The following is a 25,345-nucleotide window of genomic DNA, read 5'->3' as shown; positions in this document are numbered from 1 at the left end:
CTCTGCTGCAGCCCCGGAGGGCAGCGGAGGATGGCCCAAGTGCTTCAGTCCCTGCACCCACATGGGAGACCAGGAGGAAGCACCCAGCTCCTGGCTTCAGATCGGCGCAGCGCACCAGCCATAGCAGTCATTAAGGGGACTGAACCAACGGAAAGAAAACCTTTCTCTGGCTCTCTCTCTCTCACTGTCTACAATTCTCTTTCTCTCTCTCACTGTCTAACTCTGACTGGCAAAAAAAAAAAAAAATCCATATCCTCTATTGGAGTACTGGTTCAAATCCTGACTACTCAGCTTCCAATCCAGCTCCCTGCTAATGGGCATAGGAGGCAGAGGATGATGACTCAACTCTGTAGGTCTCTGCTACCCAGGAAGGAGACTTGGATGGAGTTCCCAGTTCTAGTTTCAGCCTGGCCATCTGTTGTGACCATCTGAGGAATGAGCCAGTGGATGGAAAATATATCCTTAAATATAGCATTCCCTCACTCTCTGTCACTCTGCCTTTCAAATAAATAAATCTTTTTTAAAAAATAAATAACCAGGCAAATTGGGTGGTGATAGCCATCCAATGAGGTTAGCAAGATATCAGTGGAGAAACTAACACAGATCATTCTTTTAAGCAATTAAAAATTTACTTTTTTTTTTTAGTTTTTTTTTTTTTATTTGAAAGGCAGAGTTACAGTGAGAGGAGGGGAGAGAGAGAGAGAGAGAGAGAGAGAGAGAGAGATCTTCCATCTTCTGATTCACTCCCCAAATGGCTGCAACAGCCAGGGTTGGGCCAGACCAAAACCAGAATCCTGGACCTTCTTCCGAGTCTCCCATGTGAGTGCAGGGACATAAGGACTTGGGCCATCTCTGCTGTATTCCCAGGCACATTCGTTGGGAGCTAGATTAGAAGTGGAACAGCCAGGTCTTGAACCAGTGCTCATATGGGATTCTGGCATTGCAGGTGAAGACTTAACCTGCTACGCCACAACACCATTTAATTACACCATTACATTACACCATAATGTAAGTGAATAAAATAATTTGTGTAGTAAATAAATAAGTGATCAAATAAGTAAATAGAAGAGAAGAATTTTGGATATTCAAGCAAATGGTTTTGCATGCCCTGATTTGGCCATTAAAATTAATTATTATAAGCTAATATATAGAACAAGATGTTTCTTTTCATTCCAACACTTACAAACTTCATTGATTTCTTTTTTTTTTTTTTTTTTTTTTTTTTTTTTGACAGGCAGAGTTAGACAGTGAGAGAGAGAGTCTGAGAGAAAGGTCTTCCTTCCACTGGTTCACCCACTAAATGGCCACTATGGCCGGCATGTGGCAACAATCTGAAGCCAGGAGCCAGGTCTCCTCCTGGTCTCCTATGCGGGTGCAGGGCCCAAGCACTTGGGCCATCCTCCACTGCACTCCCGGGCCACAGCAGAGAGCTGGACTGGAAGAGGAGCAACCGGGACAGAATCCGGCGCCCTGACCGGGACTAGAACCCAGGGTGCCGGCCGCTGCAGGCAGAGGAATAGTCTAGTGAGCCACGGTGCTGGCCAACTTCACTGATTTCTTAGCTTTCTTTCCACCAAATTCCTCATTTACCATATATTCTTATGCTTACTGTATATTCTTAATGCTTATAAATTTTTGTAAAAACAAAAGTTTCAAACCCTTTGTGTGTAAGAGCTACACATATATAGCCATGCATTCACTCAACCCTGATATAGTAAGATAAAAGTTTAACTGATTTTATTTCCTGGTCCTATTCCTGCCCACTAAGTAAACACTCATGATAGAAGATAGGACCACAGAGGGGCAGGCGTTTGCCATAGCAGTTACCCTGCCTCTTAAACACACATCCATATGGAAGTACCTCGGTTTGAGTTCTACCTCCATTCCCCATTCCAGCTTCCAGCTAATGTACTTCCTAGAAGGCAGCAGTGATGGTTCAAGGGGTTGGGTCCCTGTCTCCTATATGGGAGACCTGGATAAAGTCCTTGGCTCCAGGGTTTTCTCTGGCCCAGCAACCCTGGCTTTTGTGGGCATTTGCAGGGTGAATCGATAGATGGAAGATCTCTATCATCTACCTATCTCCTCTCTCTCTCTCTCTCTCTCTCTCTGCCTTTCAAACACATAAAAACGTAGTTTTTTAAAATATGTTTTAAAAAAAGAAAATAGGACCATGTGAAATAAATCAGTTACCCAATTTTACAAAATACCATGAAGGTAAGGTAGATTTTCTTGAATAAATTATTGCATGTAGGACTTTTTAGCCTTCTTTTTAAAAAGTACAATTTTAATTCATTCACATCCCAAAGAGTCAAAGATTAAAAGATGTAAATGAAAGTCTCAGATCCTTTTCCTTCTGAATTCGAAATATTATCACCTGTAAGATAAAAACTGGATTCTTAAGAAACCAAGATTGGTGAAACAAGATATATGTTTAAAATCTCAGTGGGGGTCAAGACACCACAATGTTACATGTGTCTGAACCACCTCCACAAAAACCAAAATAAAGCTGAAGCCCAATCTGAGACGCCTTGGCACTGTCTAAAAGCAGAAAAAGGCCCCTTGATGACCCCAGCCCGCACTTCCTGCACAGCCCAGACGAGTGGGTGCACCAGCTCTGCTCAGAAGCCACGCAGAACTTCTTTCACTTCTTCACTAAGAACTCTGGCTAAGCCCTCCACACACCAGGAGACCACCAAGGGTTGGGGAATAGCAATGAAATGTACAGGAAAGGGTCAGAACTGCAGCTCCCAGCCATAAACAGTTTATAGTGTAACTGACTCTTCCCTCTAATTATGGCCATCCCCATATTAGGATGGCAGAGTGTTTTAAAATCCTTCAAGTTTCCTAGAATTTACCACCCACACAATATTTGATCTGGTGAGAGGCAACCAAGACTAAAATTAATCTGTAAGCACATCCCTGCCAGTGAGCGGAAGTCACCCGAAGCCTGCAGACAACATGACCCTTAGTTCTCAGCTATAACTGGATGGGTCGATTTTACTCTCCTCACTACCTGCCACTGTCTTCCCCTTGGTGTGCAGGTCAAAAAGTGAAAGGTGTCCCAAAAACTGGTAGTTCCGTTAAGGAGTAAAACCAAAGGATGCTGCGTGAACAATTCAGAAGTCTCAGGTTGATTTACCGTGTAGTAGGAGGTAAAAGCTGTAGCCTCCTCCTTTGCAGAGCCAAACTATCTAAGCAATGTTTAAGGACTTCTGTGCTAGAGACAGCACAAATGTGAGGTCCCCTGGTTCCCAACATAGGACACTTAAATCTGTACTAAAGCGGACTAATCTGATAAAAGTGGGATAAACAAAAACAGACAAGAAAACGGTGGGCACTGAGTGGAATAAGCCGCTGCTTAGTAGGAGAACCACACTGAGTTCTGGGCTCCTGACTTGGGCCTGGCCCTGCCCAGGCATTACAGCCAATTGGAGAGTGAATGAGTGATGGAAGCTCTTTCTCTCTTGCTCTTGCTCACTCTCTCTCATTCTCGTGCTCTGTCACTCTGCCTCTCAAATAAATACAAACGTTTTCAAAAACAGACAAGAGGAACCTGCTATCCTAGTCACTAATATTTACTGATATTACACACTACCTCCATATGAAATTAAATGAATTACATATTTAATATATAAAATAATCACACCCAATTTTTAGCATATTAACCTCATATGGGCTTATTTTGCATTTCAAAATAGGTAAGTAAAAATTAATAGAAAATACGTATGTATAAAGTTATGGCATTATAATTTAAACTTACTCTTTGGGGTCTGGTGATCTGGAACATAGATACTAGGATTCAAAAGCTGTGGTTTGAGCAATATTATGTGTATGATATTGCATTAATTAAGGTAACACCTGCTATTGTAACAGACACCAAGATCCTTACAGCAATAGAAGCGTAGTTCTCCCTCATGAAGCACCTAATAACAGGGTTCTTGGCTAGCAGACAGCTCAAACTATGACTTCCTTGGAAACTTGACCTCCAAAAATGCTTCAGAGACCTCCCCATTTAGCCAAAATGTGAGGAAGAGGACTGCGGAGGAGGCACACTTAGCTTTTAGGCACATCAACCTGAAAGTAAAACACATCACTTGAGTTCACAGTTGTGGGGAGCAATTCGGACTGGACTGAGTTACTGGAATTAAGACTTATTCTATGCATCTGCTCTCCCACAATATGGCGCTGGGAGAGAAGTAAACAGCTTCCGCACAGCTGCCTCCGGTTCAACCAATAAACTGTAGGACTTGCTCCTGATTGGAGAGCAGCGTACTCGGCGTGTGGGCAGCCGAGTTAGGATTGGCGGAGGAGGACTATAAAGGAGGAGAGAGACGGCATGCACCGGGAACATCTAAGGGGAACATCTAAGGGGAACATCTGAGGGAACACCTGTGCAGCCCCCGAGAGAGCCGGCCGGCGGTGTGCCGCTCCCCTGCGGAAGTGGGGAATGTGGCCAGGGGGAACTGCCCTTCCACGGAGGTGGAAGGGATAGTAGCCAACCCGGGAAGAACCAGCAGCAAACCCGGGGAGGGCCGAGCAGACGAAAGAACAGCGCAGGGTCCTGTGTTGCTCCTCCACGAAGAGGGGGAGCGACAACAGTCTTTCGGCAAGAACAAATCACAGGGTCACATCCAAGTGCAGGGGATGATGAGAAGTGCAGCTTCAGCTGGGCAGCTGCTTCCCAGAAGCTGCTCTGAAGAAGCTGGACCTCCAGTGTCCGGTCAGAGGTGCCTGGCACAGTTGTTATGCTAGATGCTATGAAGAACTCAAATGGAGAAAGATTGAGGCCAGCTGTGGATTGCGCCTTTCTCTAGATATATGGTACCTGTTAAAATAGAGCAATCAGTTCAAAGTGTAGAATACAGTCAGCTAATATTCAAGGCCATTATATGTATTAAATATGAAGCTAGTGATATTAGCCCTCAATCAGTAGCTGTGTTTGGAACTGATGGATCATAGCAGCCTGAGATCAGCAGGGATGTAACATTCCCTCCCTGAATGGCACAAGGCCACAGCATGATGCTACCTGAGGAGGAGGGCTATGTAGAAAAACAAAGCTTTGCTTTATTCTTAGAGCTGAACCTGTTAGAGACAAGACTGTTCACTCATTCTACAAGCTATCTCTCATCAATCTTATTATAATGTATAGCTCTCATTTATGCTTGGTTTTTATTTTAACCAACTTTGGCCAAAATTGGATGCCTCTGATTTTTATTCACATCTTAGAAGTTGCCCCCTAAATGTAGGTTCCTCAACTGAATTGCAACTGAGCATCTTAGAAGATTTTTCCAATTCTAGCAGATAACTAACCATCTCCTCATCTGGTTCCCTGCTGGACCTGAAAATATACTCTATTTTTTAGAGATTTTTTTTGTTTTTTCTTTGTAAAGATTTTATTTATTTGAGAGGTAGAGCCATATATAAACAGAGGGAGAAATAGAGAGAAATTTCCTCCATCTGCTGGTTCATTCCCCAGATGACCCCAATGACGGGAACTGAGCTGATCTGAAGCCAGGAGCCAGGAGCCAGGAGCCAGGAACTTCTTCTGGGTCTCCCATGTGGGTGCAGGGGCCCAACCACTTGAATCATCTTCCACTGCCTTTCCAGGCCATCAGCAGAAAGCTGGATCTGAAGAGGAGCAGCCAGGACACAAACTGGCACCCATACGGGATACCTGCACCGCAGGTGGAGGCTTAGCCTACTACACCACAGAATGGGCTCCAGAAATATATTCTTGGATGTCTTTACAAGGAATGAAAGAAAAACAGGTAAACAGATGTGACTGTCAGAGCAAATGGCTTCTATTATGATGATTTGAAACAATGGAGGCCCTAACAGCTGAATTCATATAGCTGTTAGAAATATTAGACCTAGTGTTTATTTTCAAATCTATTACATCATAGGTGTTCCATTAAAACATAGACAGCTATCATTATCTTATTATAATTACTATTAGTATTTTTAACATCTCTCCTTCAATAAGCTAAGGCAGAAGCTTTGTTCTTTATTACTACAGAGGGCATAACAATTATAAGGAAATATTTCTTAGGGACAAAAAACAAGCAAGAGAAATTGTGGTAGGACAAATATGGTTACAAACTTTGATTGTGGATAAACTCTTGAACAATGCCATCAGGTACTAAGTAAAATTCAAAGTTGTCTAGACCAGTGACATACAAAGATATCTGTAAATGAAGAGGATGTGAATACGGGAAAGAAAAATCTAAAAACATCTCCAGATTACGATATGCCTGATCTGTTTGACCATGAAGCTGCCCCTAAAACCACAGGAATTCTTTTCCAGGAAAGAAGCCAGCAAGCCTCCTCAGCCAGTTTCTCCTCAGCCTCCCACCACTGGTGCAAGGGAACCTGAAAGACACGCATGTGACCCACAGTGAGAAAATGTGTCTAGAAAACCCATCGTGTGGAATTGTGGGAGGAAAGGATAGCAAATCTCCAGTACATGAAAGACTGACTTCCTAAAGTGGGATGCTGGGAGTGATTTCCCTCCTTTAAAGAAAGCTTTATTTTTGCTAATGGAATACTCCTCAGTGTTTACCTGTGACTTCCAGTATAGTGAACACACATGGTATTTTGCTTAAACACATCTCAACTCTTCAACTTTCACCACCTGTAGCTCTACTGGAGATTCTTTGTGGCAAATTTTTCCCTTCCTGGTCTTTGGCTTGAACCTCTCTCACATTCTCCGTGCCACCTCTCTTTCTATAACCCATTTGCTCTTCCCATTGTAATGTCAATATTTGATTCCTCATGAATTTAAAGCAGAAACATAAAAATCACAGAATTTTAGAGCTGAAACTGACCTGGTAAGTGATCCAGGTTAACTCTAATAAGGAATGGGAGACCCAGATAAATGTAAAGAAATTTCAGAACCCCAGAGAAAAGGGGAGAAGGGAGAGGGAGAAAATCCAGATTCTTCACATTCTGCAAAGGTATTTTTTAAAATTTATATAAATCATTTCAAGAACCCAGCAATATTCCAGCTCCTTGGAGTTGAAATTAAATGCAAATGTTACATGTCACTTCCATGGGATTAAGCATTATTAAAATAACACTCCTTTGTTCATTTGCCCCATCAAATATTGACTACCCAGCAGGAATCTGGATCCAGATGTGAATAAACCCCAGCCTTACCTTGCAAGAAGTTTACCTTTCAGTGTAAGGAGACAAACATATGAGGCAATAAGATATCCTAGGTGCTATGCTAGATCAAGTGCACGGTGCATGAGGCACACAAAGGTGGGAGAGGTTAGTTCTACCAATTCAGAATTTAAAATGCTTTTAGAGGATGCTTTGATGCTTGACATGAGCTACTCCTAGAGAGATGTGTGACCATTTCAGTAGCAAGCTTGGATGAACTAAAGGGATATTCCAGACATGAGGACCATGCAATGTAAGCAAAGGTACAGAGACTTGAACCCCACGAGGCTTGTTAGAGAGTACAAGGAGAGGAGTTGGTGAAAAACAAGGCTAGAGAGTTGGAAGTAGGCTAGACCCCATCAGACCTCATGTTATGTAAGAAATAGTTTCACCTGATCAGTCTTCTGGGCACAGAAGTTCTCAGGTGTGAGCTGGCTATTCATGCTGTGAGCTACTTTTAACAGGATCCAGAGAAGTTGCTTAATTTGCAGCTTTGTGAGAGTGATTGAAAATAATTATCAGGGGACAGATGTTTTCTGCCGCAGCTAATACCCTGCTTCCTGGTGGGTGTTGTGGAGTAGCAGGGCAGATAAGGTGCATTTGGGTCATACACAGATCCCATATGGGGTCCCTGGGGTCATATGCTGCCATCACTTCCGATCCACCTTCCTACTAATGTATCTTTGGAGGCAGCAGATGATGGCTCAAGTTCTTGGGCCCTGCTGTGGGCAAGGGAGAACAAGATAATCTTTAAAGAAAAAGAAAAAAAAATGTGTTTGAGGATTACCGCATTCTATATTGGAGAACATGGGTCTGAATCCTGCTTCCAATTACAGCTTCCTGTTAATGTGCACCCTGGGGTCCAGTGCTGTGGCATAGTAGACTAAGCCTCTACCTGTGGCGTTGGCATCCCATATGGGCCCTGGTTCACATCCTGGCTGCTTCTCTTCCAATCTTGCTCTCTGCTATGACCTGGGAAAGCAGTAGAAGATGGCCTAAGTTCTTGGGCCCCTGTACCCACATAGGAGACCCAGGAAAAGCTCCTGGCTCCTGGCTTCAGATTGGCCTAGCTCCAGTTTGCAGCCATTTGGGGAGTGAACCAGCAGATGGAAGACCTCTCGCTCTGTCTCTCCCTCTCTCTGTCTACTCTACCATTCAAATACAAAACCAAAATCTTTAAAAAAAAAAAAAAAAAAGTGCACCTGAAAGGCAGAAGTAATTGTTCAAATACTTTGGTCCCTATCGCCATATGTATATATTTAGCTGCTTCTTTGTCTAGTTTTTTTTTTTTACTCTTACTTCTGATTTTCTGTTCTACATAGAAATGATCACCTTTTTATATAAACCTTATAAGTTCTCTACCAAAAGTTACTCAACCACCAGATATTAAGTAAGAGTTCTCATAAATTGATCTTGATCTCCCCTCAAATGCATCCTGCAAAATGCCTCTTACTGGTTGCTCATTGTCACAAAATATCTCTTCCTTATGAACAGTGAGTGACCGTGAACTTTTTAAAGTATCTTTATACAGGACCCATGAAATCATGGGCAAGGGAAGGAAAAATAAGGTTAAAATAAGGTTATTTTGGTGCAAAATCAAAATATATACAGTTTTATTCATAATGCATTTTCCATGAACTTTTTGAAAGTCCCTCAATGCACAAACTTCACATTTTTGCACCAAAAAACTTCTCTTTTAATTCCATTTTCCATGAATTTTTTAAGTATCTAGTATTTTCAGATCACAAATCACCCTTTGAATTTTTCTTCCTACATGGATTTATAGAACATTTGGAGAGTCTGACCTTTCAATTCTAACAAACAACCATTAGACTAAACAAGAATGGCAACATTACAGATCAAGCCTCTGTGATTTAAATTATTCAGCATGTTAATTCTGACAATTGAAAAATCCTACTCAGAAAAAATGTCAGCAAAAGTTTGTGTACAAAAAGCAAGAAATGTGAATCCCCCTCAGAAATCAGAAGAACACACTGTCCGTTCCAGACATTACAGAATCGTCTCCCATTACAAATCATTGTTCAGATTGGAAGCATCCCAGACACATTCTTCAAGCGTGAATTCTCAAGGCTGTACTGGGAGTGAGACCTCGAGTTGGTAACCTTCAGGTGAGTGTAGGCAAGGGGGAACTAGGACAACAGGGTCTACCTGGGATTGCTGAAGGCACCAACAGAGCAGAACAAGAACGCCTCGCTTCTCCTGGTCCCTGTCCCTGACTGCGTAGTGCATTGCCGCTGGGAAATACTTCCTCATCCAGCATTCTAGGAAATGGAGGCTTCACAGCTGTGAGGCATTTCTGTCGTAAAATGCACGGATGTTCTACCCTGATGGAAGAAGGAAAGTGCTAGAATCGGACTGAGACCTGGAGTCCTTTTCACAAAGGCTGCCACCCTGTGGTACTCTGTAGCTATGCCCACAAGAGTCCTGAGAAGGGTCACAGGGTTCCTCCCACGATGGCTGGGCGCCAACAACCTCTATTCCTATAACTCTCCAAATTCATATTGAATCATCCCCTTGGCCACAGAGTAAACGACAGCAAATCCTGTGGAAATCTTGTTGTTTTTAGAATTTGTGGACTTCCCTCCACTAAAACGACAACATGACAAGCTCATGTGGGTAATGTGTTTAAAGGGAAAAAACAAATCATTTTTAAAAGCAGAAATAAGAAATCTATTTTGCAACTCTAAAACCTGTGTCTTTTATATGTTATAGAGCTAACTGCCATGTTGATTATTTAAGTGTGTGTTTATAAGCTACAAATTAACAATACCAACTCATTTGGAACACAACCAATTTAAAAGGGACGTAACCCCACCATGACCAAATGTTAATTAAACCTACAAATTAGTTATACTAATAACACTGCAAGAAATTTAATCTATATTTATATTAAAAGAAATATTTGTAAATAGGACTGACACCTTGGAACTAATAATAAATAGCATCATTTTATTTTTAATCTCAACTCACATATGATGCTTGCAATGGACGTGTAGGATAAATGAAAGTTTCAATCCTCATTTCACAGCTAAGTAACTTCCGAAAGAGGAAACGTAATCTAGAAATGATATTAAATATCTGCTACCTTTCTATTCTACCCCAGTATTCAGAATTGAACTGTAATTTTCTTCTCTCAAATAATGTGTAGATATCCAGTAAAGCTTTTGAATATACAAATTATTTTTTTCTCATTAAATAACCAAATTCATATATTTTGGAAGAAAAACTGGGAAAAAAACACAATTCAGAAATCTAATCTTCCCTTAACATATGCATAGCCTGGGGCAGGCCCTTGGTCTAGCTGTCAAGCTCACATCCGACACTGGAGCGCCAGCTCTGGCTCCTGATGCCAGCTTCCCATCAGTGCAGACCCCGAGAGGCAGCAGAGAGGGCTCCAGCAACTGGGCTCCTGCCACCCACGTGGGAAACTTGGATTGTTGTCCTGGCTCCTGGCTTCAGCCTCAGCCCAGTCTTGGTCATTGCAGGCATTTGTAGAGTAAAGCAGCAAATGGGATCTCTCTCTCTCTCTCTCTCTCTCTCTCTGATAAATAAAAAATCTGTATTTTTCAATTGAAAAACACACTAGGGCGTTTGCCTCTAATGCATACCCAACATTGTTATTTGTACATATACTGACTCATGTAAACCTCTCAAAAGTTCCAGGAGCTGGGTTAACAGGGTCTGCATTTCACAGATGAGGAATACAGGTATAGATAGCCTAGTGATGTGTCCAAGGTCAGGCCAGCAACTCTAGACGGAGCAGGGTTCAAGGCCGCAGCGCGGCTCCTGAAGCAGCCCTCTCAGGCGGTCATCCTGCTCTCGGTCAGACACGGCCCTGACTGCTGCAGCATCCACCGTAAATCGCCGCTCACTCTCTTAGTTGGTGCGGTTTTTATACGTATTTACCAGATTCATCACCTCTGAACAATTCAGACCGTGCAACAAAAATCCATGTCTTTGAAAGGTCACTGCAAGTCTTCCAACGGAACGAGCATGAATAGGGACCTCAGTGTCACTAAGATCGTTCATCTAAATGACAAGCTGCTGCTGACTTGAAGTCACAAAACGGAGCTTGAGTAGAAAGGGACAGAGGGACGCTTCCTCTCGCTGGGCCTCGACAGTGGCCTTCGAGTTCTTCAGGAAACAGAACGGCAACTGTGGTTGCGGATATCACCTTCATCTATTACTTGGGGAAACAAAAGCCCTTTCTATTTCATTTCATTCCAGGCTGATTTACATGCGTATTTTTTCGCCTAACTCAGAAATTATAAATAAAATCTCTGTAAGAACTAGTTACTTTCCCTTTCTTTTAGGAGACCCCTAAGTGCTCTTCCAGGAGTCCGAATGCCATTCCAGTAAATGGCAAAGCCAGTTAACATTGTGCATAAGTGCGTGTGTGTGTGTGTGTGTGTGTGTGTCAATTTTGGTTTCTTTTGTTTTTTGTTTCTAACCACAAAACCAGAAGGGGAAGTGTGGGAGCAGGTGGGCTGGGCTGTGGCAAACAACCTCATGACACATCTCTCCGCCTCCCTGTGTTGCTGGAGGATGTTGGAGCAGCATTTAAATCCCGAGAGGCTCCGGCTGTCAGCAGCAGGAGGAGGCAGAGAGCGCAGCATCCTCTGGGACTGGACTCATCTCGGGCCAGTTGCAGCCTTCTCAGCCACACGCCGACCAAGGTAAGCCTGCAGCCTGCTCCGACTGTGTTGCTGTCCATACTTTCAGTTGAATTTCATGGGCAAGTTCAAGTTGTAAGGAAAATAGTTTAAGCTGTGATGCTGTAACAGTTAGACTGCAGTTTTTGTGTTGTTGAATAAGCAGATCAGATATGTTACAAGTCTGGAACCAAAGTACTCAGATATTTTGAAAGCCAAATGCAAAACTTAGAAACATACCTATTGAATTCTCCAAAGACCTGAAGCAACTGCTTCCAGTCAGAAAAAAGTAAAATTCTATGCCCCCTTGGAATGAGTGTGTGTCTTTTAAATGGCTGGATGACTGTGGAGGCATTAAATAAAGAATAATCTTTTGTGCTATTGTAAACCACTGATAATGCTATTTTTAAATGATTTGGTCTATCTCATTTTCAAGGAAAAAATCCTTTCTGCATATTTTACTTCTGTGTTTAGCTGTTAAAAATGTCAACAAGAAATTTTTTAAAACCTGTATGCTTTCACTATTTTCTTCTTCATTTCAAACTTCTAGACTACCTTACCTAAATAACTAACTTGAAAGATAGCTATAATTCAACTAAGCAGCAGCTTCTTAATAATTTGGGTGTAAGAATGTGTTTTAAATGCATGCTGGAGAAATGGGGACAGCAAATTTCTTTCATTTTTTTTTTGCCCTTTGTGTTTTTCTTCTCTGAATATTAGGTACTCCCATGCGTGCTTATTATTTTAATTAAATTTCTGTTGATAATGCTTTTAGGTTTAGATATCGAGTAGGGGTGATATAATCTCTGGAACTCTAAATTAAAAACTGAATAAAATGGAGACTTGTAAAATTCCCCTCTCACTTGTCTAACAGTGAAGTGGAAAATGGAAGTGACAAACATGAATTCCAAAGACCATGTTACAAACAGACGAGTTAGTCCAACAAGTAGAATACATTCAACAGAATGTTTTACTTGTGATTGTTGATTATTTTGTAATGTGGCAGATTTTTACATTTTAACCTATGAAGCTGTTCTTACAAAATATTTTGCAGGAACAATCACCACCATGAGAATCGCCGTGATTTGCTTTTGTCTCTTGGGCATGGCCTACGCCCTCCCGGTGAGTGCTGCTACTCTTACAGGAAATTCACAGGAATAAGTGAACTGGGTGCCTTCTTGTGCTAGAACACAATCCCGCAGTAACGTTGCTTCCTCTTTTCTGTTTGAAAGGTTAAACACGCTGATTCGGGCAGCTCCGAGGAAAAGCAGGTAAGCACCTTTGAAGTCTGTCATCTAGTGAGATTGGTCATGTATTCATTGCCAGGAGTAGCCAAACATCTTTGTTGCAATTTGACTTACCTTCATGGTCAAGCCCATTCATTTACAACCCTGCTAATTGACCTCTGTTATGAATCTAGACCCAACCTAAGCACAGTATAGTTTTTGATAAATGCGTGTTCTTAAAAGCAAGCTGGGCTTGTTTTAACATGATAAAATAATTATCTGGGTCATAATCACATGTGAAGTGAATTCCATGAAGTGGTGTGACTTTCTTTCCATGAGTCAACCTGCTTTTCTAGAAGCAGAAAATTCCATCCTTTGCTTTACTTAGGGGAAAGCTATGTTTGAAATTCACCTTGGCTATGGCTCAGGACTGTTGTCTGACCACAATATCGCCTAAGAAATTTGTAGGACGCCCATTGTGCAAAGAAGGTCTACTTGTGCTGTTTGTATCTATTGTGCTTGTCAGCTGACTTTAGATCACATTTTTCAAACCAAGCATAAGACCAAACCAAACTATTATAATGATTTGACCAACACCCTAGAGGTACCTGCCCCTCCACAATAGATGAAGCTGTGCCAGCCACACAACAAATGGGCCTTGTTCTGAGAAGCTTGGACAAAAAGGCACACAGAGTTCAATTCCAGATGAATAGAATAGAGGCCAATGCAGAGTTGCCTAGGGTCACGGCCATTAGACTGCTTAATGAAGACATGAAGAGAGGTGCTCTGTGTGTGTGTGTGTGTGTGTGTGTGGCTGTGCATGTGTGTACATGTGTCTGTTGATTTGCGAACACAGATAGAATCACAATAACAAAGTAGAAAAGCTAACATCTCCAAAGAAGGTACAAGCCATACTATTCAAGGAAAGAACTGGTGCCTTTTAAAACAGAATAAAATCTGGCAAGGGTACATTGATGAAAGGCACATAGGCCATGACATTATGTCACTAAAGTCATGTACCATTGCTAGGAGAAATTCTCTCTCTTGCTCTCTCTCCCCTAGCATATTATAGTCATTTTCTAGACAAATAAGTCTCTGGCGGCTTAGAAAAATAGAATTCTTGTGCAACAATGTTGATATATTTTGTACTGTCTGATAAGACAGCCACTGGACACACATGGCTACTGAGCACTCAGAATGTGACTATGGCACCGCATTGGCCTGGTGGTTAAGATGCTGGGTAAAGACTCCATGTTCCATCTCAGAGTGCCTGAGTTTAATGCCCCATCCCAGCTTCTGATTCCAACTTAACGGCTTATACAGACCCTGGTAGGTGGCAATGATGGCTCAAGGGATTGGATCCCTGCCACTCTTGAGAGAGCTGAATTGGGTTCCATTCCCTGGCCGGCACTGCAGCTCACTAGGCTAATACTCCGCCCTGCGGCGCCGGTACCCCGGGTTCTAGTCCCAGTTGGGGTGCCGGATTCTGTCCCGCTTGCTCCTCTTCCAGTCCAGCTCTCTGCTGTGGCCCGGGAAGGCAGTGGAGGATGGCCCAAGTGCTTGGGTCCTGCACCTACATGGGAGACCAGGAGGAAGCACCTGGCTCCTGGCTTCAGATCAGCGCAGTACACTGGCTGTAGCGGCCATTTGGGGGTGACCCAACAGAAGGAAGATCTTTCTCTCTGTCTCTCTCTCTCACTGTCTAACTCTGCCTGTCAAAAAAAAAAAATCCATTCCCCAAATGGTCACAACAGCCAGGGCTGGGCCAGGTGGAATCCAGGAGCCAGGAGCTTCTTCCAGGTCCTCCCATGTGGGTGGCTAGGGCTCAAGTATTTAAATCATCATCTGCTGCTTTTTCTAGACTATTAACAGGGAGCTGGATCAGAAGTGGAGCAGCCAGGACATGATCTAGCACCCTATTTTTTTCATATTAATTAACTTATACTGAAATAGCCATGTGTGGCTAGTGGATACCATACGAGCAGCCTTAGGGAGTTTCTCCTTGCTCCACAAAAGGGAAACAAGGAAGATCGGCTGTAATTCCAGGCATCCCTGCTTCCAGTTCTTTATCTGAGCTGAAAATCCAGTCGGCAAAGACAGGACAGGAAAGCACAGTATTAGGATCAGTGTTAACAGCCAGTGTGCCTGGGTTTGAGCTCTACCCCTTACTACGACTTAGCTCACTGTGGCTGTTTCCTGATGTGTGGAATGGGCAAACTCGCGATGCCTGTCCTGCAGGCAGCTGAGAAGCCGCAATGAATTCATATTTGTAAAGCAGGTGAAAAGAATAACTGGCCCACGGCAAGTGCTACTAGGAGTTCAATGCATGAATCTGCAAGCAAACTAAATTATAAAAACAGACTCTAAGTCTCTGGCTGACTACATGAATGCATACTGTGTCTGTCCATCCAGAGGCTCAGTGAAGCATAGCTGTTTTTTCAGGTGATCTCTTATAGACCTTTGTTTCTTTCATTAATAATGACAAGCATGCAACTTCTTTTGACAGCTTTACCACAAACACCCGGATGCTCTGGCCACATGGCTAAACCCTGACCCATCTCAGAAGCAGAATCTCCTAACACCGCAGGTATTTTTAAACTTCTTAAAACTAAACAACAAAAGACAGCTTCCAAGCAGGCCACCGGGGCTGGATAAATGGATCATTCCTGCCTTTTGATAAATGTGTACTTAAGAGACCAATTGATCTGCCACATTGGTTTCTTCCTGTACTAAGGCAATGACCAATGAGATTGAAATATAATGCTTGCTTTGGGTCGGAAAGACTAATTTTTGAATCAAACGCTATGGATATACGATGTATACTGATACATGCCCTTCTTTCCTCAGAATGCTATGTCCTCAGAAGAAAAGGATGACCTTAAACAAGAGGTGAGGTCTCACATTCAGTTTAGGAAGCATTACACCTTACAGAGACAGGAAAACCCATTGCAGGGCCTCTCTTCTAAAGAAATTCCATTAGCAAATTTCTCGGGAAAACATCAGTCCTAAAACTTGCTCAGAAAGAAAACATGTATCTATTAAATGTCATTAATACTATATTTCTTCAGATAAGTTTAGTGTTGCAGGAAATGTTAATAATGCCTGCTATTTGAAACACTCAGCCTCTTGCAATGCATTTATGGTGTTTTGTAGATGTCTTATCTAATATCTAAAGGTATCTAATCAATGCCTTCCAAGGCCAAGAGTGTATCCGGGAGGGTTTCTGTTCCTAACATAAGAGTTTACTTGACAATTATTCTGTTCATTAGGATTATTAGTATGCCTTGCTGAGCAAAGGAATGAATTACAAGGATTTTCTGGGGCAGGTATTCAGCCTAGCAGTTAAGATGGTGGTTCAGATGCCTGTGTCCCATACTGGGGTACCTGAGTTTGATACCAGGCACTGGTTCCTCATGCCAGCTTCCTGCTAGTGTAGACCCTGGAAGGCAACAATGATGGCCCAAATTAGTGGGCTCCTGCCACCCACATGAGGGACCTGGATTGAGTTACTGGATCCCGGCTTTGGTTCAGTTCGTCCCTGGCCACTGCAGGCATTTGAGGAGTGAGCTGGTAGATGGGAGCAAGCGCCCCACCTCCCCTTCTCTCCCTGGCTCTTAAATAAATAAATGGAATTGTATTTCTTTTAATGTTATTTTCCTTAAGATTCAGTTTGAATATGCTATTTAGATAAATGATTCATTGTACTTGCGGATTTGAACCATATTAGACTAACTGGTTCATATTGAGCTGCAGTTCACCCACACATGCATAACAAGGTCACCTTTCGATTATCCCTATAGAAGGGAGTCAGTTATCGGCTTTGACACATGCATTAAAATATGAATGCTCTGAACTCTTGGGAATTCTCACAACTCTGTATCAGTATCTATTGCATTATTGAATTTAGTAAAATAATATCTAATATGTACAAGAAATGTTTTTATCAATATGAATGTTATATTTATGAGTCAAAGAGATCTATGAAAACATTTTTATTGAAAAGCAAGAAAAGTACCTGAGAATATTATTCTAGTTATCCTTGCAATAAAGAAGACGTTACAACATGACCACTTTGGTGCCTAAAAGCCATGGAGTATACTGTGGGTGCAAAGATTCTGAAAATCAGTAAAAGGAAGACAGTAGAATACTAATGCATTTAAAGCCTAAGGAAAAATAAAAGCCCATAGACTAACTTCCTGTGCCAACCTGATTTTCAGACCCTCCCGAGTAAGTCCATTGAAAGCCATGACCACGTGGATGATATTGATGAGGATGAGGACGATGACCACGTGGATAACCAGGACTCCAATGAATCCGACGATGCCGACCACCCCGATGACTCTCACCACTCCGACGAGTCCCACCAATCTGATGAGTCTGATGAAGTCACTGTGTACCCCACTGAGGATGCAGCAACCACAGTTTTCACTGAAGTCGTTCCCACAGTAGAAATATACGACGGCCGTGGTGACAGTGTGGCTTACAGACTGAAGAGGTCAAAATCTAAGATGTTCCACGTCTCTAATGCCCAGGTAAATCTTTTAACAAGCACGTCTGATGATTGTGACCAGAGCTCAGCTCTAGGAAACCAGAGTCTACACATTCATTCTTGCATTCAGCAAGCAAATGTTTGTTAGTAACTTTTCTTGACACTGAGGTGAAACCTTCTTCCACTTGGTGGGTTTTGTTTAAGTTTATGTGATTTTCCCCTCATGTTGTCTCACACAAAATTCTATTTTTTCGAATTCTTGTTCTAAAGCATTTATTGTGCTCAGTTTTTTTGGACCCCCCCCAAAAAAATTTTGGAAAACTATAATTGGTTTTAATACATAAGGGTTGTGTTTTGAGGTTAGTTACCACTGAGGAATTATAGAGCTGCAAATTACACTGAGCCTTCAGTCAGAGGGTCTGGATTTGACATAGTTTGTCAGTGACTATGCACTTTACATTTTAACTTTTAATTCACTCTGCCTTTAAGTAAAACAGATAGTGAGACCTATTTCCCAGGCCTTATGATATATAGGTGATGTACCTATTAAATTAAGGATATGACTGACATGAAAAGGCTGCGTAAAGTACAAAGTAGCATGCTGGTATTTTTTTTTAATTCAACCAAATTTAGACAATTTTCAGTATAATTTGATCTAGAAGTTAGAAAGCTGAAAGGAATGACAATGTCTCCCCCGTGGCTGTCCAAATACTTCTATTTCTGTTTGTGCTCCTATTAGTATCCTGGTGCTTCAGAGGAAGACCTCAGCTCACACGTGGACAGCGAGGACTTGGATGATACACCCAGGGCCATCCCAGTGGCTCAGCACCTGAATGTACCTTCTGATTGGGACAGCCAGGAGAAGGACAGCCATGATGTAAGCCAGGTGGATGACCACAGCGTGGAAACCCAAAGTCACGAGCAGGCCAGACAATATAAGCGCGAGGCCAATGATAACAGCGTGGAACATTCCCACAGCATCGATAGTCAGGAAAGTTCCAAAGTCAGCCAGGAATCCCAGAGCCGTGAATTTCGCAGCCACGAAGACAAGCTAGCCATCGAGCCGAAGAGTGAAGAGGATGAAGAGCACAGACAACTCCGTGTTTCTCATGAATTAGATAGTACATCTTCGGAGATCAATTAAAAAAGAGAAGGAAAGCCTAATTTCTGATTTTGCTTCTAGTAAAAAGAAAAAAAAATACATGATAGCAAGATGCCAGCCAATATGAAATGCTGATTTCTCATTTTGGTGGATGAATGTATACGTAAGTGAATCTGGAAATAGAGAATGTTTTTAATCAGTAGTGTAGTTTGTTGTTTCGTGTTAACTCCTTCATAAAATAAAAGCTCCAGCATTTTGTCTAAGTTCTCCCCACAGAAGAAATGCAAACTATCAATGCATTTTAATGTTTGGTTGTATTTTATGAGTAGAAACTTATGGAGAAGGATGTAACACTTTATGTCATTATCGTCTTTTGTTTTTCAAATTAGTGTATATTTTGTTGTGATTTTTGCTGTGAATAAATCTTTATCTTGAGTGTAATGAGAGTTTGGTGATATCAGATGCTTTCCTTGGGGGGTTTCCCACAGCTGTGGGAATTAACAAAAGGGGACTGAGTAGAGAGCAATCTAGGTCCTGGGAGATCAGCGAGATCAGCTGTTCAGTTTACTGATGGAGCTGCAGTTCCCCGCCAGGGAGACAGGGGGCGAGGGGAGTTGAAGTTCAGTTGGAACTCCTCCAGCCAGAGGCCACAGCCACCCAGGAGAAAGGGCTGTTTTCTAATTTTAACAAAGCTAATGGATAAATCACTGAAAGCCTAGATGCAATCAGAAATCAATTTTGTTTCCCATTACTACCCATTAATGTGCTCAGTAATTGCTACTCCATTAATGTGCTTTCCTGTCCTTGATGAAACCTTGTATAGATCCCATAACTATTCTTTTTTTTTTAACTTTTATTTAATGAATATACATTTCCAAAGTACAGCTTATGGATTACAATGGCTTCCCCCCATAACTTCCCTCCCACCCACAACCCTCCCCTTTCCCGCTCCCTCTCCCGTTCCATTCACATCAAGATTCATTTTCAATTCTCTTTATATACAGAAGATCAGTTTAGCATACATTAAGTAAAGATTTCAACAGTTTGCACCCACATAGAAACACAAAGTGAAAAGTACTGTTTGAGTACTAGTTATAGCATTAAATCACAATGTACAGCACATTAAGGACAGAGATCCTACATGAGGAATAAGTACACAGTGACTCCTGTTGTTGACTTAACAAATTGACACTCTTGTTTATGGCCTCAGTAATCACCCTAGGCTCTTGTCATGAGTTGCCAAGGCTATGGAAGCCTTTTGAGTTCACCGACTCTGATCATATTTAGACAAGGTCATAGTCAAAGTGGAAGTTCTCTCCTCCCTTCAGAGAAAGATACCTCCTTCTTTGATGGCCCCGTTCTTTCCACTGGGATCTCACTCACGGAGATCTTTCATTTAGGTGGGGGTTTTTTTGTTTTTTTGTTTGTTTGTTTGTTTTGCCAGAGTGTCTTGGCTTTCCATGCCTGAAATACTCTCATGGGCTTTTCAGCCAGATCCACATGCCTTAAGGGCTGATTCTGAGGCCAGAGTGCTGTTTAGGACATATGCCATTCTAGATCCCATAACTATTCTGATCACTCCCAGATAATTTTAAAAATATAGAGTCCATTTGTAATGGGAAAATTATTTAAATTACTTTTTTAAGGAAAGGTTTTGTTATTTATTTGAAAGGCAGAGTTACAGAGAGAGAGACAGAGAGAGAAAGACATCGTCCATCAGCTGGTTCATTCCCCAGATGAGCACATCGGCTGGGCCAAGCCAGGTCAAAGCCAAGAACCTGGAATTCCATCCAGGTCTCCCATAGGGGTGGCAGGGACCCAAGCACTTGAGCCATCTTCTGCTGTTTTCCCAGGTGAGGGCTGGGTCAGAATGGAGCAGATGGGACTTGACCCGGTGCTCATATGGGATGCTGGCATCTCAGGCTGCAGCTTAGTCAGCTGCACCACAACACCGACACACAGGAAAATGTTTAAATTCTGTGTCAGAAGATAATCAGAATCCTCAATTTCATTTAAAACTAAAATTTCTGGAAGACTTAAGTAAAATAAGCTCCTTTAATCTGTGTCTTATTAATCTGCTTTTTCTAAAACTAGATATTACATATGGAAGTTTTAAAAATCTTCTATTGTCCCTTGGAATTAAAGGAAAAATATTAAAATTGTGCAATTTCTAAAAAGGAAATATTGAAAACAAAATCTATAGGATAGAATGATACCAATGATAACATGTAAATCCATAATCTTAAATTCTTACAAGAATCTAAAAAATAAGTAAATTGAGCACACATTTTTTAAATAAAAAAATTATCAAAGAAAGCAGAATAAAGGAAAGTTAAAAGTAAAAGTAATGAGGTAGAGAATAGAAAACAGTAAAAACTAATAAATCAAAATTATGCTTCAACAAAATAGGTAAACCACTAACTAATCTAGTAATTTTTCTAAAATAAAACAAATACAAAATAAAAACAAAAAGATAACCAATAAAACTAAGGGAATTTTTAAGTTACAAGGAACTACTATGCACAATTCTATACAAACCAAATAGAAATTTGACAAATTTTCTTGGAAAATATGATACTACACCAAAATCAACCTTTGTATACATAAAAAGCATAGACAAATATATTTCCATAGAATAATGAGAAAAAGATTATCAAAGAATAACTATAAAAAAACTAGATCCACAATATTTTATGGGGAATTCTATCAAATCTTCAAAGATCAGATGATTTTAATGTAGTTGAAAGCATAGAAGGATACAAAATGAAGGAAAATCCCCAAGTGATTTATACAAAACAAGTGTGAATTTGACACGTAAATCTGAAGAAGAATGCCAACACACGCACAGAACTATCCTGCAGTCTTACACGTGACTAGCAATGGAAGAATTCTAAATAATATATCCACAAACAGGTGTCAAAGCAAGTGCAAAGAACAAATCATAATTAAGGAAGGCCTATGCCAGCACTTTGGTGCTTCAGTTATCTGTGGATTCATTCTTAGAAGTCACCATATTTCTAGTGATAAGGAGAAAAATGCACGAATAGATTTCTCAAAATTAAACAGGACTTTGTATTAGTTCTTGCTGTGAAAATAAGTAACAAACACACTCAAATTCTCTCAATGACTACAACATGTAGTATTTACTTTTCTCTCTCAACAGTCTCTGGGTTAGCCATGGTTCCCTGTGATTCAGGCCATGGGGTGGATTCACGTCTGCTTCATTTCTCTCCAATTAGGAATCCACATCTACCCAGGACATGTCCTACCAATGATAGAGGAAGAAACATCAGAGAAATGAGCAGAGACATGATGTGTTAGGCTCAGAACTGGAACAAGGCCACTTTTAATCAAAACCCATTGTTCAGAGCAAGTCATATGGTCAAATGCAATGGCAGTAGAAAGTAAAATGTTCCCCTCCCCTGGTGCATCATGATAAAAAAGGGGAACTGGAAATACTTGTGAGAAAATTATAAAACTGTAAAAGCTTGTGATGAATTTCAACACATTCCTGATTTTATAAAATAAAGTTACAATTAAAGGACATTTTCTTAAATGGTGAACAATTGTATACCTCAACCTCAAAACCAGCAACATACTTAATGGAGAAACACAAGGGGCATTCCCATTGAAATCAGGGACGAAGCAAATATGTTCTTTATCTCCACTACAATTTTTGTTAGGTGCTAATGCACCTAAGAACTAGTTAGGAAAAAATTAAATATTTCTGCATAAGTGATAGAATATTATACCGGGAAAACAGGGAATGACTATTGACAATAAGAACTAATAAATTCAGTAAGATAGTATGATAAAAATTTTACCTAAAACAGATTTTTTTAAAGCACAAACAACAGGCATTTAGAAGATATATGTCATTTGATACAGAAATTTTAAAAGGATAAAGTATTTTAGGGTAGATAGATCTATATCAGAAAACAAAGCAAAATAAAGCAAAACTAAACAAAAGATTGTTCCTCAATGGAGGAGACAAAGACTATAAACAATTATCCATTCTCCAAATGACTATTCTGTTCAAATACATTACATTTCAGGTACTCTATTAGTTGCATCAGATCAGGGAGAACATATGATATTTGTCTTTTTGGGACTGGCTTATTTCACTATGTATTATAGATTCCAGTTGTGACCGTCTTGTTGCAGAAGACAGGATTTTGTTTTTTTGTTTTCTGGTGGTTTTTTTACAGCTGAGTAGTGAGCAAACTGATAATAGATCATTGTAAAAATTAAGAATGAGAATCCTAGAGGGAGGAAAGGGAGGATTGGAATGTAGGTGGCAGGGAGGGGAAGCCCCACTTTGTTCCTAAATCTGTATATAATAAATATATGAAACTTGTATAACTTAAACAAAAAAAAAAAAACAGAAAAACAAAACTAGTAGAGTACTCTTGAAATGCAAAAAAGACTTCAACAAATCAAAATAAATTGTTATTGTTTTTATATAGGACTGTTCAATACTATAAAGATACTAATTCTCACCAAGTAATATATAATGTAATGTTATTCCAATCAAAATAAAAGTAAGCTTGGACCAGCGTTGTGGTGCAGTGGATTAAGCCATCACCTGCGCTGCCAGTATCCCATGTCACAGTGCCAGTTCAAGTCTCAGCTACTCCATTTCTAATCCAGCTTTCTGCTAATGCACCTGGAAAACGCAGTTGAAAATGGCCCAAGTGCTTGGGCTCCTGTCACTCATGTGAGAGACCCCAGTGGAGTTCTGGACTCCCAGCTTCCACCTGGACCAGCCTTGGTTGTCGCAGCCATCTGGGGAGTGAACTAGTGGATGGAAGACTGTCTCTCCCTCTCTCTGTGTTACTCTGACTTTCAAATAAGTAAATAAATTTTAAAAATAAAATGAGGGGCCGGCGCTGTGGCATAGCAGGTAAAGCCACTGCCTGCGGCACTGGCATCCCGTATGGGCACCAGTTCAAGTCCCATTTGCCCTACTTCCAATCCGGCTCTCTGCTATGGCCTGGGAAGGCAGTAGAAGAAGGCCCAAGTCCTTGGGCCCCTGCATCTGCGTGGGAGATCCAGAAGAATCTCCTGGCTCCTGACTTCAGATTCGTGCAGCTCCGGCCATTGCAGCCAATTGGGGAGTGAACCAGCGGATGGAAAACCTTTCTCTCTCTCTCTCTCTCTCTCTCTCTCTCTCTCTCTGCCTCTCCTCTCTCTGTATAACTCTTTCAAATAAATAACTAAATCATTTTAAAAAATGATGCTGGTATCCCAGCTGGACTCTGGTTTGTGTCCCTGCTGCTCCACTTCCAGCACAGTTCCCTGCTAATGCACCTGGGAAAAGCAGCAGAAGATGGCCCAAGTGCTAAGGCCCTGCCACCCACATGGGAGATCCAGATGAAGTCCCTGGCTCTTGGCTTCAGCCTGGCCCAGCCCTGGCCATCTGGGCTATCTAGGAGTGAACTAGCAGGTGGGAGATCTCTCTCTCTCTCTCTCTCTCTCTCTAACTCTGACTTTCTAATAAGTAAATATTTTAAAATAAATAATAGAACATATTTGAAAATAAAATTTAAATTTAAAAAATCTATAAAAGTAAGCTTTTCCTGTAGCTATGCAAACTAATTCCAAAGTTATTTTTCTGTATAGAAAAATAAGCGTAAGTAGAATGTGAAGGAAAGCAATGACAAATTAAAGCACTAAAAGGGGCACTCACCCTAACAAATATTATAACATACTGTGACACCTCTCTAATCGAGACATTGTGGGACTGGCACGTGAATGGTCAGTGGAAGAGAAGAGAACAGTAAGTCCAGAAATAGATCCAGGCTCTGTTGGAAACTACTGTATGATGACGTGATGTCAAAGATCACTTGAGAAAACAGAGACTTTGAAATAAATGGTGCTGGGAGACTGAATATCCATTTGGACAAAAATAAAATTGGATCTGTATCTCACACCATACAAGAAAATAGTCTCCAAATAGATCAGAGATCCAAAGGTAAAATGAAACCAAAAGAAAAAATATCAACTACCTGAGCGAGTTTACAGTCTTCGTGTGGGGAAAGCTTTTCTACCTGTGAAAAGAAAATGCCACCATGCTCGAGGACACCCCCAGTTAAGTGCAGCAGTCGCTTGCACTCCGTGTGGCACTTCTTCATGATCAACCACAGGTGACAGCCTGGGTAACACAGCATCCCATTTGCCATGGCAAGTGGCTCAGCACAGTGTTCAAATCCAAGGGTGTGACTACGTTAATCCTGCAATTGCATTTGTGAATGATAGTCCCATTCTGCAGGCTTGTCCCACGAGGCCCATGCACTGTGGGATGCTGGGGCAACCATATTCTTAGACAGGAAGCACCAGGGACGAGTTTTGGTGAACATGTCCGTTTTATCACCGATCAAGCTAATTCAGGGCAACACTAATTCTATAGGATAGAACCGATATTGGTGCCACTATGTTTGTCCAATCTGCTTGAAGGTCACGTAGGCTAGTAGCTTCCCAGGTGGGCCTGGGCCACACCCGGGAGCAATTTACCCGATTGGCCTTCAACAGAAGGCAGGAGTGGGGGAAGTGTGCCTGGGGCTCCTGCTGCCTGCCAGCAGTCAGGTTAACCCCCTGCATGGGCAGTCTCCCAGCCAGGTACAGGACCACCCAGACCATTCAAAGACTTCCCTGAACCACTTCTCTAGCAGTCGGGGCTCATTCAGAAGACAAG

General features: G+C 41.5%; 1 protein-coding gene across 1 annotated transcript; it reads left to right on the top strand.

Moving 5' to 3' along the window:
- The first annotated feature begins 11,783 nt into the window (after nucleotides 1–11,783).
- On the top strand, nucleotides 11,784–19,096 carry SPP1 (secreted phosphoprotein 1). The gene is given in 7 exon segments (NM_001082194.1): nucleotides 11,784–11,858; nucleotides 12,889–12,956; nucleotides 13,067–13,105; nucleotides 15,567–15,647; nucleotides 15,908–15,949; nucleotides 17,278–17,592; nucleotides 18,289–19,096. Coding segments are annotated over 6 exon segments (936 nt in total). The 5' UTR covers nucleotides 11,784–11,858; nucleotides 12,889–12,902; the 3' UTR covers nucleotides 18,694–19,096.
- Nucleotides 19,097–25,345: the final 6,249 nt, after the last annotated feature.

This window comes from Oryctolagus cuniculus, chromosome 8 (assembly GCF_051225735.1).
Source record: "Oryctolagus cuniculus isolate XC-2025 breed Fujian yellow rabbit chromosome 8, ASM5122573v1, whole genome shotgun sequence".
In the NCBI taxonomy this organism is placed as follows: domain Eukaryota; kingdom Metazoa; phylum Chordata; class Mammalia; order Lagomorpha; family Leporidae; genus Oryctolagus; species Oryctolagus cuniculus.
Note: the sequence above shows the minus strand (reverse complement) of the source record. Positions and strands in the feature narration are given on the sequence as shown.